At 38.7% G+C, this 21,195-nt stretch overlaps 1 protein-coding gene across 1 annotated transcript in view; it reads left to right on the forward strand.

Moving 5' to 3' along the window:
- Window positions 1–3,429: 3,429 nt before the first annotated feature.
- The window catches only part of OTUD4 (OTU deubiquitinase 4), a 30,470-nt gene continuing 12,704 nt past the window's right edge, over window positions 3,430–21,195 (forward strand). The window contains exons 1-11 of the mRNA XM_014066015.2: window positions 3,430–3,919; window positions 7,025–7,108; window positions 8,664–8,714; window positions 11,033–11,079; window positions 12,657–12,729; window positions 12,891–12,972; window positions 14,681–14,819; window positions 17,048–17,087; window positions 19,182–19,299; window positions 19,401–19,465; window positions 20,419–20,519. Coding sequence (XP_013921490.2) covers window positions 3,749–3,919; window positions 7,025–7,108; window positions 8,664–8,714; window positions 11,033–11,079; window positions 12,657–12,729; window positions 12,891–12,972; window positions 14,681–14,819; window positions 17,048–17,087; window positions 19,182–19,299; window positions 19,401–19,465; window positions 20,419–20,519 — 971 coding nt within the window. The 5' untranslated portion in view covers window positions 3,430–3,748. The remainder of the gene's footprint in view (window positions 3,920–7,024; window positions 7,109–8,663; window positions 8,715–11,032; window positions 11,080–12,656; window positions 12,730–12,890; window positions 12,973–14,680; window positions 14,820–17,047; window positions 17,088–19,181; window positions 19,300–19,400; window positions 19,466–20,418; window positions 20,520–21,195) is intronic.

Raw genomic sequence — 21,195 nt, forward strand, 5'->3', positions numbered from 1 at the left:
AGCTTTACAAGCAATTCAAACCTTTTTATTAAGCCAGATGTCAACAAATCAATCACAAGAAAAAGGAGCTACGTTAAAATTAAGATTTCTACACTAAAGTCAATGCATACAGAAGTTAAAAAATAGATTACGGACATTTGAATTAAACTGTGCTGAATAATGGTCCCATTGAGTACTTAAGGTTGTCTAAGGCTTCTAGAAGCAAGGACTCCTAAAATACATATTTAAGTGAAATTTACACTGATTTCTTGGTGGAAACCAACATGGAGTTTTATATTGTGTTCATTTTAGAAAGTCAAACAGAAATTGAATAGTTTATCTAGAAGATAAAGTACTGTTCTGCCACAAAATACAATTCCAGTACTAGAATTTTACTATGAAATTCTTAGTTTCACTATAAGGCTTTATTGTGGCTATGATTGCAAAAGACTGGTTTGCTTGCATTAAGATGACATATATCAATATAGTTCAGTATAAATGGAGGGAGGATCCACTGCTAAGTGGAGACATGAAGAGAAAATTGGAAATATCATTGTAGTCAGCAGTGACGTGCAGTGAGGTTTATGGCTGTGAGGCAAGGGGGCAAAAGCCGCCCTATGTTGGCAGCAAGAGGCGTCCCGCAGAAGAGGACGGGGGCAGTCTCAAGCCCCCCGCCCTGCTGGCAAAGTTGCAGAAGCGCCATTATGGGGGAGTCGTCTCCTCCCCCCTCCCCCGCCTCTCTTACCGCACTTGCTGCATCTGATCTGGGCCAGTTTGGGGCCGTGCTTGCCGGAGCCCCCCGGCCCAAAGCTGCTGGTGTCCTGCAGGCAGCAGATGAAGCCCAGCAGCGCCTTCTCGCCTGCTTCCCCACGGGGGCTCAGCTGCACCTCCGACATCGTGGTTGCCTGGCCCAAGCGGAACGCAGATGCCGTCGCCGCCCGCAGAAGGAGCGAGCCCAGCAGCCGCGCAGCAGCGCTCCTGGTTCAGTGGTGCTCAGTGGGAACCTCCCTCACCCGCCGCTCCTTTTGGATGCCCCACCGCTGTGTCCGCCATAGATGCGGGATGCCTCTATTGCGGACTCAGCGGCAGGGCTTTTGGATGTCCAAAAGCCCCAGCACTATGTCCGCCATTAGAGGCGGGATGCGTCCCACCTCTATGGCGGACATAGCACCGGAGCGGCCAAAAGCCTCTTTCTTGAAAGTGGCTTTTGCCTGCTGTCAAGAAAGAGGCATTTGGACGTCCAAAAGCCCCGCCGCTATGTCCGCCAATAGAGGCGGGACGCATCCCGCGTCTATGGCGGGCATAGCGCAGCAGCGGCCAAAAGCCTCTTTCTTGAAAGCGGCTTTTGCCCGCTGTCAAGAAAGAGGCTTTTGGCCGCTTCGGCACTATGTCCACCATTAGAGAAAAAACTTCCTTAGACCAACAGAGCAGAGAGGACCTATGGAAAAATTCAAAGAATCAGTGCTGGATGGAACCAAAGCCGTCCTGCCGCCCCGGCGCTAGAGGCAAAAGCCGCCCTGCTGCTATGTCCAAAAGCCCTGCCATTATGTCCGACATAAAAAAGTGCTAGCCCGCGCGCCAGCAGAGGTGGGTAAAACACACACACACACACACACACACACAAATTACTTACAATAATACAATTACTTACAAATTACATTAATTTTGAATTCCTCCCCCTCCCTCCGACCCACATACCTTTTCCAGCTGTTTCACAGAGGATTCAACTCTGCTCCTGTCTGCCATGATGAGAATGTAAAAATGTAAAAGGAAAAAGGCAAGAGCTGCTGAGGTCAGGCTGGATTAACTGCTGCCAGAGTCCCCAATGGATGACTCTGCTTAACTGTTTAAAAAAGCCTCTAAAAAAAGTGCCCTCTACAGGAGGAGGCGAGAGAACCAAGTGCCTCATCTACATAAGGAATTTTTCAGCTTTTAACCCTTGCTTAACTCTGCTCGAGTGATCATAGACTAAATGAGGCACATGGTTCTCCCGCCTCCTCCTGCAGAGGGCACTTTTTAAAGAGGCTTTTTTAAACAGTTAAGCACTAAGCAGTCACCCACTGTGACTCTGGCAGCAACTACCTCAGCCTTTTTCCTTTTAATTTTCTTTTCTTTTCATGATGACAGTGGTGAGGCCCTGCCTCCACGTCACTGGTAATCAGGTAATCTTCTAACTCAGAGGAGAACAGTTATGACATATGCTTTGAAGAACAGAAAATAACTAGCCTTACAAAAACTACAATTTTAAATATTTAACTACTAGCCTCTTGTTGTCAAGAAAACTGCAGGGATTTGTCAGGCAGGCTCCAAGAATCGGACACGACTGAATGGAAGAGGGGGAAATGTATGAAGACAGCTCTGAGCTGTCTTTTTATTCCATGTGTTCTGTGTAGCTGGATCAGTGTCTTCTCAACCTTGGTCACTTGAAGATGCGTCGAGTTGAAATCCACATATCTTCAAATAACCAAGGTCGAGAAATGCTCAACTGGACCCTTGGGATGTGGGCTTTTTTTTTTTTTTTTGAGCTAAACCAAGGCTCTTCAACACTGGCAACCTTAAGCCTTGTTGTTGTTAGTTGTGTCCGACCCATCACTATCCCATGGACAACGTTCCTCCAGGCCAGGGGTCCCCAAACTGGGCAACTTTAAGACTTGTGGACTTCAACTTCTAGCCAGCAAGATCTCTGCTCCAGGTCTTCTTGTCCTCTGCCATCCTCTGGAGTCTATTTAAGCTCACGCCTACTGCTTCAGTGACTCCATCCAACCACCTCATTCTCTGTCGTCCCTTCTTCTTTTGCTCTCAATCTTTCCCAGCATTAGGCTTTTCTCCAGTGAGTCCTTCCTTCTCATTTGGTGGCCAAAGTATTTGAGTTTCATCTTCAACTTTAAGCCTGGAGGACTTCAACCCCCAGAATTCCCCAGCCAGCTTTGGGGAATGAGCTTGTTATGAGCTTTGCTGGCTGGGGAATTCTGGGAGTTGAAGTCCACCAGGCTTAAAGTTGCCAAGATTGGAGACCCCTGAGCTAAACAGCCGAGTTACTCTTGGTTGGGCTTGTTATGAGACGGCAACCGCAGGATATGCAAGACTCCGCCGCAATCAGCTCTTTTTAGACCTGTCTTCTTAGATCAATCACACGAAAGTAATCACAAGGAGTGCCAAGGTCACCAAATAACTCAGCAGCTCCCGCCCGCCAGCCCGCTCGCTCCCCCTTCGGTGAGGAAGCCCGCCAGACAAGGCGGGAAGAAGCGGGGCGGGATCGTCGCCCCTCCCTTCACGCCGCTGCCACTTCCTGCTGGACTCGAACTACAACTCCCAGAAAGCCTTGGCCGGCCTGGCTCTGAAAGTGAAAACAAACTTTTTAAGGGCTGTCCGTTTCGCTGGAAACGCCGCGTGTTTCGTTTCCGAGTGGGACGCGCCGAAGTCGCCGCCGGGAGCTGGTTTTGGGGAGGGAGGGAGCGCTGGGGTTTGTGGAGGTTAGAAGCCCGGCGGGTGTCCCGAGGAGGAGGAGGAGGCCGAAGTGGTGGTGGTGGGGGGAAGCAGGTCTCCGGTTCAAGAGTCCCACATGCGAGCTGGAAACGTGAATCCGGCGCCTCCCGCTGCTCTAGCCGCCGCCTTGGCAACCACCTTTCGCCTTCCCGGCGGGTTGCTTTCCATGCCGCTCGCCCTCTGTTCTATAGCCGTCTAGCTTCTTTTTCAACCATGTGGGGCTAACTAAAGAGAGGAGTGGGGGGGGGGAACTTCCCTGCCGCTTCTGCAGCAATAAACAAACATGGAGGAGGAGGAGACGGCCGGCAGCAAGCAGGAGCAGCAGAGCCTCCTGGGCAACGGTGTGGAGAGCCCTGCCGAGGCTGCCATGGACGGCTACTTGCAATCTCAGGGATTGTACCGCAAGCGGGTGGCGAAGGACGGCTCGTGCCTCTTCCGAGCGGTGGCCGAACGGGTAAAATGTGCGGGTGTCCGTAAGCAGCCCCCGTTCGGGTCAGAGGGCCGGGGTAGGGTGGGGACGCCTCGGGCTCTTCTGCCAAGTTGTTACACTCCAATGCCCATCACTCTCCGGAGACGAGAGGCTGGTGGAGGGGGCAAATAATCGAAGAAACGGCTGGATGGGCGAGGAAGCGAATCCTGGCTCGCCGTAGGCCGCAGCAGATCGAGATTCCCGTTAGGCGGGAAGGTTATAATAACCAATCTCATTGTATATATGTTGTGCACTGACAATAAATAATAATTATAAGGAGGTCTTGGATGAGCGGGCCCGGCTGTAGGCTATCACAAACTGCCGCCACATTGGAGATGGCTACTCGGGAAGTTTTGTGCTTCTAGCTTTGGGCTCACTCCAGGCAGGGCGAAAAGGGACCACTTAGGATGTAGCCGCTTTATGGAAGAGAAATCCACCTGGGATGGAAAATTCGAGATGGAAGCTCATTCTCCAGGCCTTCCTTCTTGCAGCGACTCCAGATCGTTGCTTACCCTAGTTTCTAGGGAGACTGAAAACTTGCTTTTGCACCCAGAAAATTATTTTGGCGTTAAGTTTCTGTTTCCCCGTTTCAAAAAAAAAAAAAGTGATTTATTGTGTTGGCCCAGAAAAAAAGTAGGGGGGAGGAGAAGAGGCTATTTTTGTATTTTGCACTCTGATCCATTAAAGTCTAATAATTTCACCGGGCATACATAGGGTGTGAATGATATGCAAAGTGCAAAGCAAGAAAAAAATGCAAGGGATCTAAAGCTTTTAATCTTTGCTATTAAAGTGCAAAACTCATTGAAGATGATTGGCTTTGTTTTTCCTGGGCAGACTTGTAGAGTATTTGTGTGTCCCAACTGGCATTTAAATGCAGCCTGCAGGATGTCTGGCCTTTTGAATAAATGGATGCCCCAAGGGTTGCTTTAATTTAGGCTAGCTTTCTGTAGCCCTAATGACGAAGCTTTTTTTTTAAAAAGGCAGGAATGGAAAGCTTTCCAGAATATTGATATACTTTCATTTTCACCCACATAACATTGGATTCTGATATGAAAGTGGTACTTGATGATCTGAGAGGAATTATCAGGTCTGAGATACAATACAATACAATAGCAGAGTTGGAAGGGACCTTGGAAGTTTTCTAGTCCAACCCCCTGCCTAGGCAGGAAACCCTATACCGTTCTGGACAAATGGCTATCCAACATCTTAAAGACTTCCAATGCTGGGGCATTCACAACTTCTGGAGGCAAGCTGTTCCACTGATTAATTGTTCTAACTGTCAGGAAATTTCTCCTCAGTTTTAAGTTGCTTCTTTTCTTGATTAGTTTCCATCCATTGCTTCTTGTTCTACCCTCAGGTACCTTGGAGAATAGCTGGACTCCCTCTTCTTTGTGGCAACCCTGAGTTATTGGAACACTGCTATCATGTCTCCCCAGTCTTTCTTTTAATTAAACTTGACATACCCAATTCCTGCAACCATTCTTCATATGTTTTAGTCTCCAGTTCCCTGATCATCTTTGTTGCTCTTTTCTGCACTCTTTCTAGAGTCTCCACATCTTTTCTACATCATGGCGACCAAACTGAATGCAGTATTCCAAGTGTGACCTTATCAAGGCATTATAAAGTGGTATTAACACTTCACGTGATCTTGATTCTACCCCTCTGTTTATGTAGCCTAGAACTGTGTTGGCTTTTTTGGCAGCTGCTGCACACTGCTGGCTCATATTTAAATGGTTGTCCACTAGGACTCTTAAGATCCCTCTCACAGTTACTACTGTTGAGCAAGGTACCACCTATACTGTACCTGTGCATTTCGTTTTTCTTGCCTAAATGTAGAACCTTACTCTTTTCACCACTGGATTTCATTTTATTAGATAGTGCCCAATGTTCAGGTTTGTCAAGATCCTTTTGTATCTTAAGCCTGTCTTCTGGAGTGCTGGCTATTCCTGCCAACTTGGTGTCATCTGCAAATTTGATGAGTTCCCCATTTATTCCCTCATCCAAATCATTGATGAAGATGTTGAAGAGTACTGGGCCTAAAACAGAGCCTTGGGGTACTCCATTGCATACTTCCCTCCATATAGATACAGTTCCATTCCATACTTTAGGATGGTTCCCAAGAAAAGTTAATATTCATCAGGAAGTCCTTGGTTTGACTTGCATGTTGTTTGTGGAATTTATGAGATAAGCAACTGCCTTTCCTCAAGTTGCTTGGAATTCCAACTCTTTAAACCCAGCACAAGAACAGAAATTATGGAAGCTGTAGTCCCAAATAGGTGAATGCCATTATATTGCCTGTCCTTATATTGCCTGCAGTAGATTGGGTCACTAGTTCTGGATTCTCCTCAAATGTCAATAAAAAATGTTTCTAAGGGAGAAACCTTGTTTCCAGGTTAACCTAATACTAAACCGCAATCTAGGCCAGGGGTGATTCATTAATCAGGCAAAACATGTATCAACATGCTCTCTATTCTATAAAGAATAAGTAGTTTTTAAGTATCTTCATCTGATTCTTGAACTTTAAAAATTCAGATATTCGTTTCTTGAGATTTTGCATTATTGTACACTTTATATTTTGATAATTCTGTAATACATTCATCTGAAAAGTGCCAAAATTGATTTAATATGTACTGCATCTATGTCTAGATATTTCTGTGACTAGTTGCATGGAATGATAACAGATTTAAGATGGGTCCATAATTTCTTTGAATTAGGTCTTTTACTTAGCTTCATTATAAACATAACTGTTGCTAACCTATATGGTGGTTGAAAAGACAGTCTCAGTTCCGAAAGGTAAGAGATAATTTTATTTTTTAATTTCCTAGAAAAATGAAACAACTAAGTATTGTTGAAATAAAAAAAATATTGTTTCCAAAATATAGATTGGACCCAGATGGTTTTTTCTGGATATGTTATTTTAAATAATCATTTTTTAAAAAGCTTATTTTGAAATTGGCAGGAACAATTTAATTTATAAATTAAAGCTGAATTCTAGCTCTAATTTAACAACTTTTAACTTTAACAACTTTTAGATTTTAAATTCTAAATATACATAAACTTGGAACTCTTTTTTAAATAACTTTTTTCCAGGTTTTCCACTCGCAGTCTCAGCATCTTGATGTTAGGATGGCCTGTATAAACTATCTGTGGAAAAACAGAGAGAAATTTGAAGCGGTAAAACATTATTATATTATGGATAACTATTAAAGCCATTCTGAACCTTTTAAGCACATCTCCTTTTTATTATGCTCTGAGAAAAAGCATGGTCAATTTGCTTATGACAGGCATTTTATTCCAGCTAAGAGGATCTATGGGTAGTGCCTGAATAGACCTACTTCTTGGTTACTCCTTGTGTCAAATGTGATTTATAATGAATAGAAGACAAAATATAAATGTACTAAATAAGCCATACAGGTTTATTACCACATGATGATGTTCAAATTTTTTGTTTTGCTTTATGGGAAGAAACTAACTCTGGGCATAAAGTCTGTAATAACCATGAAAAATCCATGGTCTTGTTTGCTTTTTTTGGTTTAGCATACTGAAGTTGCTAAACCATGTTGTCTGGTTTAGTATGTAAGGTAAATTCAACTACTTGTCACTTAACCAAGGTTTATATAATTGATAGGTGATACTGTGCCACATCAGTATCAGGCAGTTCAATAAAACTATTTCTTACATGCTGTATACATCATCCCAAGACTATTCATTTACTTTCAACTACGGTTAATTTCAACTTCCAAAGTTCCCACTTAAAATGCCCAGTGGCAGTGCTGTTTTTGATCTATGAAAATTCTAGCCCAAAACATTTGGTGAGTACCAGAGTAATTAAAGTTTTCATCAACCGTTTACCTTTTATGAAGTTGGATACCTCCTGGGACTCATTAGGACTCATTAGATTTTTAAGAACGCTTTGAGTGTAGAAGTGGCTAACATTATGTTCTAACAATATATACAATATATACAATATATACAATATATACAATATATACAATATATACATATATACATATATACATATATACATATATACATATATACATATATACATATATACATATATACATATATACATATATACATATATACATATATACATATATACATATATACATATATACATATATACATATATACATATATACATCATATATACATATATATATATATATATATATATATATATATATATATATATATATATATATATATCTTGAAATGTGGTTAATATCATAAATGTATTGACTTTGTATATGGAAACATGAGAAGTGGATGCATTCAAGATACATGCACTATTTCAAATTTTTTAAATATCTGTAGTGAAGCATTTATCAACAGTGAGAACTTGCAGGTATGCAGCCTCATCTCATAGAATTCTTAGCCATAGTGAATTCTGGGATTTGAAGTCCATTTACATCTGAAAATCACTAAGTTTGTAAACAGCCTGGAGGCTTACCACAATATCCCAATGTCTCCTACTGAGTTACCAGCCTGCAATTATGGAAAGGAAGTTAATATATGACCTGGTGCATTCATAGATGCTAGTCAGAAGTATATAATTTTTGGAGTTTTACTTATGAAAAATCATGTCTTCACAATTTGAAGATTAGAAGTAAGAGTCTCTGATCAAATCTTTTTACAGAACTGAGCCTTGTTATCTTTACTTAAGAGTAAAAATGGATGTTTCATCACACTGCTATTAAAACCTCTTCATTTTCATGCTTAACAGTTTATAGAGGGGTCATTTGAGGAATATCTGAAGCGTCTGGAAAATCCACAGGTATGTACTATCAAATTAACCACATATATCACATTTGGGTTTTCTTACTTCCTTAAGGACTGAATCTCACAAATGAACTTTCTTTGAATAGTACATGAAACAGTTTTACAAAGAATGGTTAAAAAAGTAAAATGCATGGGTAACTACAGATAGTCGTTGACATAAAGATCACAACTGAGCCCAAACTTCTGTTGCTAAGCGAGACAGTTGTTAAGTGAATATTGCCCCACTTTATGAGCTTTATTGGCACAGTTGTTAAGTGAATCACTGCAGTTGTTAAATTTGTAACAATGGTGTTAAGGTGAATCTGCCTTGTCAGAAGTTTGCAGAAAGTGATCACATGACCACAGGGCACTGCAAAAGTGACATGACCATTTTTCACATTAACCTTTACAGCGTTGCTATGGTCACATGATCAAAATTCAGACTCTTGGCAACTGACTCATATTTATTTACTGTACGTGACTCATATATTTATATTCATATGAGTCAGTTATGAGTCATATATTATCCAGCGTCTGAATTTTGATCATGTGACCATGGGAATGGTGTAATGGTCAATGTGAAAAATGGTCATGTCACTTTTTCAGTGCCATTGTCACTTCAGAATTCTTGTTAAGTAAAAGACTATCTGTAGCCACTACTTCAAGTGTTTGAGGGAGAGATTTGAAGCTGCACAAAACATGTACATTTCTTGCAAACAGATTTGTTTATAGCCATTTGTTTATTATAGCTTGCAAAAGAAAGACAAATCTCGCAGAATACACAAAAATAATAAATAGTGCATGTGAAAACATAAGGAACCTTAAGCAGTAAGATGGGTCTTGGCATATCTTTTCTCTTGTTAGAAACTTAAAATGACTTAGTGAATAAACTGTTTTTGGTAGGCAATTAGAAATAATAAGATAAATGAAGGTAATTGGTATGGGAATCTATTATCAGGATAAAACTCCTGACTAATAATTCCTGGGTATCTAACAAGACCATATTTCCTATATATATTTTGTCTGTGCTAAGTCCCCATCTATCAGGAGGTGAGCAGAGGAGCCCGATGGGTGTTCTGGGTGGCAGTTCCCTCATACAGAACAGCTTTTCCTCTAAACTGAGGATGGCCTCAAAGCCTTGTAGGAGGTCTTTGAGGACTGAGTATAGAATCACAGTCCTTAATATGTGTTGTGGTAGAGACATTAAAGTACCTCACTATGTAATTTGTTTATGCAACCGACTGAACAACCCATAGCTTCTCCACTTAGTTTTGCAAGTAGAATTGGGGATTGGAGGAATAAAACTCATAGGGAGATTTTTATCTGCTTCTGTAAATTTAAAATAGGGAGAATGGTAGTCCATTTGTGATACTCACTGAGGGAGTGTATTATTCTGGCTCTGGTGTTCATGGTAATTGGAATGATTGAAGTTCAGTTATTTTCGAGCTTCTCCCTTGAGGTAATGGTGGGATAATTCTTTTCTGTTGACTCCTCGAAGGAAGTGAGAAGCCAGAAGAGTAGAAAGCATTAGTACTGGAACAAAACATGCTATTGTTCTGTCTGTAATACTGCTTTTCAAATTAATGTTTCTACTTATTGGGCAAGGATAAGAATGCATTAATCCTTCCCATATTTGAACTGCAGCATCATTGGCGGTGGAGACAAGACCAATGTTTTTAATATTTTGCATTATACATTAAGCCTTATAGTTGAATTTTCACTGTTGTTTCACATAAAAAAGGTAGTATTTGGAATTTGAAGTAAGGGATTATTTTCTCTGGTTAAATTGCTTAGAGACAGTCTATTCTGTTCTCGGGTTGTATTGTTGGATAGGGCCTTCACTCTAAAGGAGAGCAAAAATAGGGACAGTTAGGATACATTTCTGCCTGTATAAGCAAAGCAGGAATTGAACAATTTAATAAGGTTATAAGGTTATGGATCAAGACTTTTGGGACAGGATATTTTGAATACCAGGCAGCCATGTTTCAGGAAAAATAAGGAGAAAAATGGAAAGAATTGATTTTAAATAAATTAAAAATTCATGAAAACTTCTTTGAAATTACAAAAATTTTAATACTGGTGAGTTGCAAAAAAATGCACATTTATTGAGGCTTTATGAAGTAAACCTTTCCCAATCTGGAGCCATCTAGATATGTTATATTACAATTTGGGTCATATCTCCTATAATTTGTAATTGAGAAAGGTTAAACCAAAGTATTAAATATTGCTGTTTGCTAATGATTTAAGGGTTCTTAACTATCCTTTGGGAAGTTCACTGGTTATTTACATGTTACTTATTATTTACTTACAATATTTTTTCTCTTGCTACTACAGGAATGGGTTGGACAAGTTGAAATAAGTGCTCTTTCTCTTATGTTCAAGTAAGAAACAATTCTTTAAGGTTCAAAATAATGCTCAAACTTTTTGGAGGCGAGAGGCATAAGAGAATCCCAAGGACACCAGGGTGTGATCTCACCATGTTGGGGGGGGGGGGATAGTGATAGTTTTTCCCATTAGCTCACATTGCCAATGATCTGAAAAAATATATCTGGTGTGTGACCCTCTAGTTGGACTCAAGATGATCTGGGAAAAGCTTATGGTGGCTGTGAACTCGGGCTGCTTTCAAGGCCAAACCCAGCAATGGCAGATTGAAGTCTCTAGGATCATAAGCCTATGGAACTCCACCGCCAACTATGGGATGGCCTTCAGCTGCTTAGACAGGGAGGCTGCTGTATAGCAGGGAAGCTGGTACAATAGCAACAATTCCAACTGATTCTAGCTTCAGAAATCAGGTCCCACAACAAGATACTTGGGGAACAAGGCCAGAAGAGTAGGAATAAAGGAAGGATCATATCGACAAACTTTTTTCCGGTATAATTGCTGCTAGAGTTGATTAGTCTTTTTATTAGAACTGCTGAAATATATAAGCTACTAACATTGCCGGGAAATACAGATGCATGTATAAAACCAAAGTGGCATATAATGTATAATGCATTATAGGTAGTCCTCGACTTACAACAGTTCATTTAGTGACCATTCAAAGTTACAACATCATTGAAAAAAGTCCCTTATGACCGTTTTTCACACTTATGACCATTGCCACATCCCCATGGTCACATGATCAAAGTTCACATGCTTGGCAGCTGACTCATATTTATGAAGGTTGCAATGTCCAGGGGTCCTGTGATCCCCTTTTGCAACTCTGACAAGCAAAGTCAGTGGGGAAACCAGTTTCACTTAACAACCATGTTACTAATTTACCAAGTGCAGTGATTCACTTAACAACTGTGGCAAGAAAAGTCATAATATGGGGCAGAACTCAAGAAATATTTCACTTGGCAACAGAAATTTTGGGCTCAATTGGGGTCATAAGTTGAGGACTACCTATATATTGTAACCTTATGTTTAAGGAAGAAATCGGGGAACTTAAGGCAGAGCAAGCATAGTGTGAAGGGAGAAAATAGTATGTTGTGTGTGATTATTGTTGCTAGGCTTGTTCACGGCTTCTTGAGGGCTGATCATCACATTTAATAGATCTTTTGGGGAACTTTGCAGAATAAACTTAGCGGGGATATTGCTGTGCTAAAGATCCTTAGAAACTTATTTATCTTCTGGCCTTTATTTGACAATTTTAAGACAGACATGGAAGTATTAGAAGCAGATATGGGAGAAACTTAGGTACAGTGTGAAGAGTGGAAGGAATATCAGGTTCTGTTAAGCAGTCCTGTTCCATCTAATAACCATTGTCAATTCCTGCTACTTGACCTGAGCCTTGCGGTTAAGTTACATGTTGCCATTGCAGAATTCACAAGATATTTTTCCTGAATTACATAAACTCATTAAACAAAGAGTCCTGCACAATTTCTGTCAAGACCAGTCTGTTCTATTTTTATTTATTATCCATTTCATAATAACACTTGTGATTTATAGATGGTTTTTCCCTTTATATGTTTTCTAGAAAAGATTTTATAATATATCGGGAACCAAACTTCACTCCTTCTTATATAACTGAAAATGGCTTTCCCGACAAGGTAAGATGAATCCAACTGTAATAGATCTTGCTTGTCATATAACTGGAAGAATTGTGAGGTTTTTGCAGAAGTCATGTAGGAAGTATTGTGCTAGTCTTTAATTTATCAATGTGTAAATTTGCTAACTATTATGCCATAAGTATTCTTGTGTTCCTTTTTAGATATTGCTGTGTTTTTCAAATGGCAATCACTATGATATTGTCTACCCTATAGACTACACAATCAAGGCTGCTCTTTGTCAGTGTAAGTATTAATGTGATATATCAACTTTGAAACGTAATCATAGTGTGGAATCAGAGAGAATTCTTCACATAGTTGCATGTTTCTATATGTGGTGCGGCAGTTTTAACAGGCAAAAACGTAAATGCTGGCAGAGAGGCCCTACTGCAAATCCCATCGGTTAAAGAACTCCTACTATTGGGATCAGTAGTGCCTTCCCTGCTGTAGCACGCAGCCTCTGGAACATCTAACCTCCAAGGTTCCACTCTTCCATTATTTTACTACTGTTTACAGTTTTCATTTCTCCATTTTTATTGTTGTAAGCTGCCTAGTGTAGCCCCCATGGTGAGATAGATGGCAAATAAAATTAATAAAAAAATCTGTAAAGTAACATAAATGATGAAAAAGAAGCAAATTGGATGCACTAGTAGCCCTTGTGATGGGTATCCATAAAATGTATTAAGATGAGTTCCTACATTTAAGTTATCCTCCCTAAATTATATTGTAGCTGGAATTGTAGTTTAAAATGTTTAAATACCACTATTAATAAAATATTTATGGGTGTGTACCATACCTAAAACGAACGTAGTGTAAAAATTGATGTGTTTGATTGTTTGCTTTATCTCCATGAATATTTGCAAGTGGATGCTGTAAAACTGATTATAAGTAATGGTAGAACAGCAAAACAAAACAAAACAAAAAAAACCCCTTAGTTTTGGATCCCAAAAGTGCTTTTTCAAAAACCCGAAACTCCAGTTGCCTCTTGAAAAAGCACCTTTGGAACAACCATGACCTAAATGATTGAGAATCTCACTTAGTTTGGGATATAAGTTGGGAGCTGAAAAACTGTCTGGAGAATTCCAGTTCTTCATCATGAATACCAGAGCCTTCAAAAAGTGCTCTTGGAAATGCTGTATGATAGGTTGGAATTCAATGGAAATTGAAACTTGTGGAAGTGCTTTAGATGAACGCGATATCAAACTCACATTTTGAGTATTTGATCTGATACTCCAGGATTCAAATCTGTTGCTGCAACTGTAAATTACTTTGCCAGCTTGGAAATGAAAAGTCCTGAACATAGGCTGAAGTTTTTCAGAGTAATTGAAGTTAATGTTTGTGCTAACCTATACAAAGCATTATTCCCAGAGGTAAAGAGTGTATTTCTTAGGGAATTGCAGTTAATAATTAGCCGTCTCTGTTTCCCTTTTTATGAGAGGATAAATCTGCCTCTCCATTTTCAATTCTACTCGCTTGCAACATTCTCATAAATCATTCAAGGGAGTTAATAATCTAAAATTACGTACAAATAATTACAATCAAATAAAATATTTGATTCCCAAAATAATAATTTTAAATATTTTTATGTTTTTAATTATTTACATTTTATTTTAAATTATTAACACCCTTAAATATCTTACAGACAGAAAGGTAGCATGTACTGTACATCAAAATGGGAATAAATTTTCCTTATTAAATCTAAATGCTATGCAAATGTAGTTCTGGATTCCTTAACAGAATATATGTACGTGTCTAGCCACTTCCCCAAATCACTGCTGCAATAATTTTTGAAGGGTGCCGGCTGCTTAACCTCTGGAAAATTATATTTGCTGCCTAACTTTAAAATATCCTCAGTTTGTCATTAGTCCCTTTTAGAGTTTTTATTTTATTTTAATTATAACTAAAGTATGTTTGTGATAAATGCCTATTGGTATTTGTTTTGTGTCTTAACTAGCTATTCTGTATGAATTGCTATATGAAAAAGTATTTGACATTGATGTGAATAAAGTCTTAAAAGAATTGAGCCATGATGATTTGATTAAGAATGGCAGAGGAAACAACGAAGAATCTGATTCAGAGGATGAAGACCTAGAGTAAGTAAGCCTGCATGTTTAAAGGTTAAGATGGTAGGACAGATACAATTTATTCTACAGTTATAGAGAGAATAAAGTACAGAAAAGCAAAACAGTATGAGGAAATAGTATATTTTCCTCAAACCTACACGCTTATCATGTTTATTGAGTATCAATGGGAATTTCACCCGAAAGATATCTATAAGATGTCAGATTGAGGAAGACCATTGTATATAAATTAGCTAAATAATATGACTAAATTGTTACAGAAATCAATTTTGGTCAAAGGGAGAGATGAAGTATAGGGCTGTGATGGTGAACCTATGGCAATTGTGTATTTCTTAGGGCACGCGAGGCATTGCCCTGTCAGCTCCTGTGCACATGCTGGCCAACTGATTTTGGCTTTCATTTCAGCTGTTTTTTGCCCTCCAGAGGCTTTCCTGAAGCCTCCGGAGGGCAAAAAACAACCCAATGCACAAACCAGAAGTTTGGGCACCCGAGATGAAAAAGGTCGCCATCACTGGTATAGGGGATTAATTCTCCCTTCTTATAATTTGTGTTTGTATGGTTCTTTAGGGCCTTGTTTCACTCTACTAATCAACAAAGGATACAATCATATCCTTCTTTTAGCCAGCCTGTATATCTCCATAAACCATAGATCTTGACAACTTGATAGATTGCATATGTAGAAAGCATGTATACATATTAAACCTACAGTTTGATTTTGCATTATTTTAGCAACAAATATGATTTGATTTGAAAATCCAGTTACTGGTGCAAAAACCCACTCTCGACTTTAGATCAAAATGAAATTAGAATTTGTGTCCTTGGCTCAGAGGGTGAGGCAGGAGCTCTAATATTTCCCATCAATAGTATCCTAGAGGGCATTTGAATTGATAGTTGAGCTCTTGCACAGTGATGTTTGGTATGGCCAGAAATTTAATAGTTTACAAATAAGAAATAGTTTGCTGCTCCATTTTAAAACCAGGTGAACATGCTGAACTACATGCTAATCAATTGCCATTTATTTTTACTGACACCATAGGCTTTAGTTGCCCAGTTAACACATACATAGGATATGATCTTAAACCTAGATTAACAGCTAGTTTTCTTTCACTTGCTAGCTTTCAAATGCATTGGAATTTCAAATGTGTTGAGAGTGCAACTCTCAGAAGTCATAAAGATTGCAGATTAGGAATAGCAATAGCAATAGCAGTTAGACGCATATACCGCTTCATAGGGCTTTCAGCCCTCTCTAAGCGGTTTACAGAGTCCGCATATTGCCCCCAACAACAATCCGGGTCCTCATTTTACCCACCTTGGAAGGATGGAAGGCTGAGTCAACCCTGAGCTGGCAAGATTTGAACAGCCGAACTGCAGAATTGCAGTCAGCTGAAGTAGCCTGCAGTGCTGCATTTAACCACTGCGCCAGGAGAGATTTTCGTCTGTTTATTGCCTGTTTGTTTTCATTTCCAGTATCTCTTCTGTTGATGTCAGAGTTAATGCAGAAAGACATTACAGCTTGTGAGCCGAATAGGGTTTAAAATTGTCATCCCCCTGAGGTTGAGGCTGGTTCCAACCCTGTTGGCCTTTTGGAAGGCCCTCAAAACATGAAGTGATAGAGTGGAGGGTGTTGGATGATTATATGATGATTAACCGAGGGACTCTGTCTGATTTGCTGCCATTTTGTCTTTGACTTCTATTTAATTTTAATTTTAATTGTGTTTTAAAATTACACACACACACACACACACACACACACACACACACACATATATGTGTCACTTTTATAAGTAAGTATAATTTTTATTGTCATTGTACTTAAATACAACGAAATTGAGTGGGTAAAAATGTGACAAAATAAACAGTTGCTGAATTTTACCACTAAGCCAGCAACACTTGAGATGGCCAGTGGGCTGGGGCATAATTGATGGTATGGGGGCTATATATGAACTGCTGAGATGAACCATTGAGATGCATAAGCTTCCTTTGCTGTCCCTGTCCAAAACAATTTTTAAGGTTAATATTCAACTGGTTGTGCATATGTTTATTATAGTCACAATGGATTAGTACTGACTTCATAGAATATCATTCTATTGAAGTTGCCCAGAGTGAAATGCACTGTATCACCAGTCTCCTCAGAGTTTACTTCTTTCATAAGAGTAAACATCAATAATGTTTGTTTAAATGAAAACAGAGTTCTTCCTTGATTTTGAAATGTTTCTGTTGCGTATCTTTCCTTTGTCCAGAAGTGAAGAGGCCGTATCAAGTTATACAAACAACAATAAGGTATTTTATTTCAGTCTGTTTACTTATTTATTCAATGTCTGTGGCTGATCCTCTTTTGTAGTGTGACTCTGGGTGATTTTATTAACCTTGAATTTTTGCAATCCACTGTAACTTGAAATCATAGTTGCTACTACCTATCTTCTAGAACAATTTACTTGGTATACTCTTAATAATAGCTTTAATAGATGAGAAAGAGTGCTAATGCCCCAGAGCCCACGAGCCTTACTGGCAAGTAAAAATAAAATAAAATAAATTCTGTAGTTTCATTTCCTGGTCATACAGTGTTGTGTGTGATTTAGGAAAGAAGCCCCTCTCTTTTGGGAGGTAGATCCATCTTAGCAAGGTATAGAACAAATTTTATTTTAAAAAAGGAAAGCAAATAGTAAAAAAATCATTTTTTTCAGTATTTATATATAAAATATCCAGTGCTGGGAAAAAATTGAGTATTTTTTAAAGTCAATATTTGAAAATGATCTCCCACAGAGAAATTATAAAGGGCAGTATACAATTCAGACTACATCCCAGGATAGATCTGCAATTAATATAAAAACATCTTTGAATTCTTTATTTGAGAAGTGGTTAAAGAAGTTTAAACGTGTGAATATAGGAATGTGTTCTGACCCCCCTCCTTGCTCGTTCAGAAACGACAGCCACACACAACTTGCAAAGGAATGTCCTTATCAGTCCCGGCTTTTGCTGGCTGCGAGCCCAAAATAAACATAGATAAATTCTCTGGCAAAAAGTTAAACAGCAAATGCAAAAACAAACTCTTACAGCAAATCAGGTTTATTTAAAGCAAATCACTTATCCAAGTGGTTTCTCTGAATCATGAACACGAACTGGGAACCTAGACTAGAACAGGAACGGAATGAATTGACTTCTGCAACTAGGGCGTGGCACCATCAGTCTTTTATCCACAGGAGGAGATCCTTAACGAGCCACAGCTGCTTGTTATCTTCTCCTGTGAGCATCCTGAAACCACACACTGATAGCAGCTCCAAAGGCTCCTACTGAGCCACAACAGGAATGCATCAGAACAAGAATGTACAAATGGCCCTCATTTAATAACCACTCATTCAGTGACTGTTCTAACTTATGACAGTGTGAAACAAGTGGTACTTATGACTGGTCCTTAAAAGTTCCAATTCTTGCAGAGCCCCTGTGATCACATAATCATGATCTAGCTGCTTAGCAATCAGCCTGGATCTCCAATCTTTGCAGCATCCCATGATCATGGGGAACATGATTTGCAAACTTCCCTGCTGAACTTCCCATAAACAAAGTAAATGGGGAATCTGGCAGGAAGTTTTAAGTCGTGACCATGTCATGTTTCACTTAATGACTGGTGTGGTCCACATTTAAAGATGATAACTGGGGACTCCTGGAATTCTCATTGCTAAGTGGCCTGGTCATGCGACATCAAGCTTTACAACCACATCACTTAGCGACAGAAGTTGCGTCCATCATTAAGTGAAAACAAAGTTTAAAATATGCAGCTGATGCTATTGATGTGAAAGATTTAAAGAGTAAAACTTAACTTGAAAAGGTTGTACTATAAAATGGTAGAAACAGAAGATTAAAGAGAAGGCAAGAGAAGTTTAACCGCTTTGTAATTAATGAGAATGAAGCCCATAATTATGTTTTAAGGCTAGATTTCTAAACAAACTCCTATTACAGTGAAGAAGAGATTCAATATGATGGAACTTCTGAATTAACACATAAAGGATTATGCTGCAGATTGCTTTGAGCATTTGCCACATGCAATTTTTTTTATATGCCTTTCAGAGAGTAAAATTAGCTTACCCAGATATAACCAGAAAAGAAACTGTTGAAGTTGTTAATCAGTGATGCAGTTGATAAGCTTTGCATTACATGCTTATCAAGTCATAAATATTGGGCTGTTGCTTTTTTAAACAATTATGAATAATACTTAGAAATTTTTACATGAAGATGTTCTTATTTTGTATGCATGTTTATAAGGTTTTGATTTAATAATCGATATACTATTGCTTGAGTTTGCTTCAGATTCTTTTATATCCTGTAGAGAATTGTTCACTTGTTTTTCTAAGTATTCTTTATCCTTTTGCACAATAGCTTCATAAACCTAGGAAATCATACAATGTTTTGAGCTTGCCTGGAAAAGTTCTTCGTTCCCTTAATCCATTAGTTTATCAAAATGTTGAATATGAAGTCTGGCGGCAGTCAAAAATAGGTAAGGAGCTAATGCTGGAATCACTTACTCAGAGGAAGCTGAGCAGCTTTTTGTGCTCACCTAAGTGTATAGTATAATGCATTTTCTTTTTGTGCTTGCAGATCAGCAAAAACAAGATTTTTCTATTGCTGCTGGCATGCAGTATTCAGTTGGAGATAAATGTAAAGTAGGTGGCATTACATCTGAGTAACTCTGCTTAACAGCTCTTTCATTTTTCAGCATCATGTATAGTGTTTCACTTAGATTACCACTTTCCCCCCATCAGGGATATATGCTTTTAAGAGCAGCTTTGCAAGGAAGAAATGTGTCTGGAGCGACGTTGGGCATGATGATACAGGGAGAGGGGAATTTGCTGTTGCATTAAATTTGCACTGCCTCTCTGGGATGAAATGTTGATAAGCCCACCGTTTATTTCATTGTGCTACTTTGGCTTATTATCTTGTGCTCCATTTTTGATCCAGCCATTTGTTTATTATGTTCATTGTCTCATTTTGCCTGGTTGATAATTCCCAGTCCTCCCAGATATGATGGCTTTGGAGCATCCTGAACATTGTATAGTTTCTACATTCCATAGCCGGGAGCCACTCAGAAGGCCCCTTTTTCATGGGCCTACTAGTTAAGCTTCTAGCTCTGATGATGTTACCTAATTAGAGTAATGAAATGTCTGCAAGAAAACAAGCAAGCTCAGACAGCACCAAGGACCCCTCATTTCAACCCTGTGCTACAAATATTCTCCTTTATAAGAATATTTTCAGAATGGCTTCTCAGATAATCATATCTTCAGATACTTAGGACTTTTGAGGTCAACAGCAGCATCTTAAATTGTGCTTCGTAAGGAGTTAATTTACAATTATCATGACATGTATTCATTGTTAGTTTTGTTTTCTTTTTAATTAAAGTGATGTTCATTGGCACAACTTGTAGCAATCAATTCCAGAGTTTAAAGCGCTATATCACTAAAGAAATACTTTACTTAATCTCTCCTTAATTTCTCACCATTCTACATCATTGAATTGCCTGTATGGCATTAAAATTAGAGTGAATTTAAAACAAATCTTGATTTATAAACCTCTCTCCTGTACTTCCTTTTGCATACACTTTATTTTGATTTCTCCATAGGTATATTTAGAGGATAGTGGAAGGTATTACAATGCTCACATTCAAGACGTCCAGTCTGCAGATGGACCAGTTATTGTTTTTGTGGAAGAACTTGGTATTAAGTAAGTAATCTTGGGGTGAATGGTGGAATAGTAAATACTGTGGGATAACCTAATTTGTGAAGTAATAGACTTTCTTACTTCACATATTAGAAGGATTTATGGAGGTCAGAGATAAATTTTTGATGACCACACAAGATCCCCTCCAAATCTGTAATATAACAATGTAGTGTCCTAAAGTATACACATTTTGCTATCCAAAATGGAATATTGTTGGTTTCTGTTTGGCCAGATTTTGTCTGGCTTGCAAAATATTAATGAAAGATAAATAGATAATGACACTTGTAAGTGGTGCATTAAAAAGGCAGGATGGAAGTTTGAATATAAATAAATATTCAGTACTAGAATGTTTTGAATTAGATTCTTGAAAGGACTATGTATTTTTGACTCGTGTCATTTCCATTAAAACTCCTAATATTTAAGTAATACACAAAATTACTAAATTTATATTCTCTTAGAAGTAAATAGTGTGTTTTGATAATTGCATGTGATAGTATTTACTATGTAATTATAAATCTGGGATACTAAAATGAATACTTATATTAATTACATTCAGTGAAATACATTTTATGCACAGTTATTGGGAAATTCTTGGAATTTATTTAATAGTTCTACTTTATTGCTAACAAAATTGTTTTGCAATTTATACCCTTACTTATTTACTGGAGCAGATATAAAA

This window comes from Thamnophis sirtalis, unplaced genomic scaffold (genome assembly GCF_051295495.1).
Source record: "Thamnophis sirtalis isolate CommonGarterSnake01/CBP01778 unplaced genomic scaffold, rThaSir2_p1.2 scaffold_10, whole genome shotgun sequence".
Lineage (NCBI taxonomy): Eukaryota > Metazoa > Chordata > Lepidosauria > Squamata > Natricidae > Thamnophis > Thamnophis sirtalis.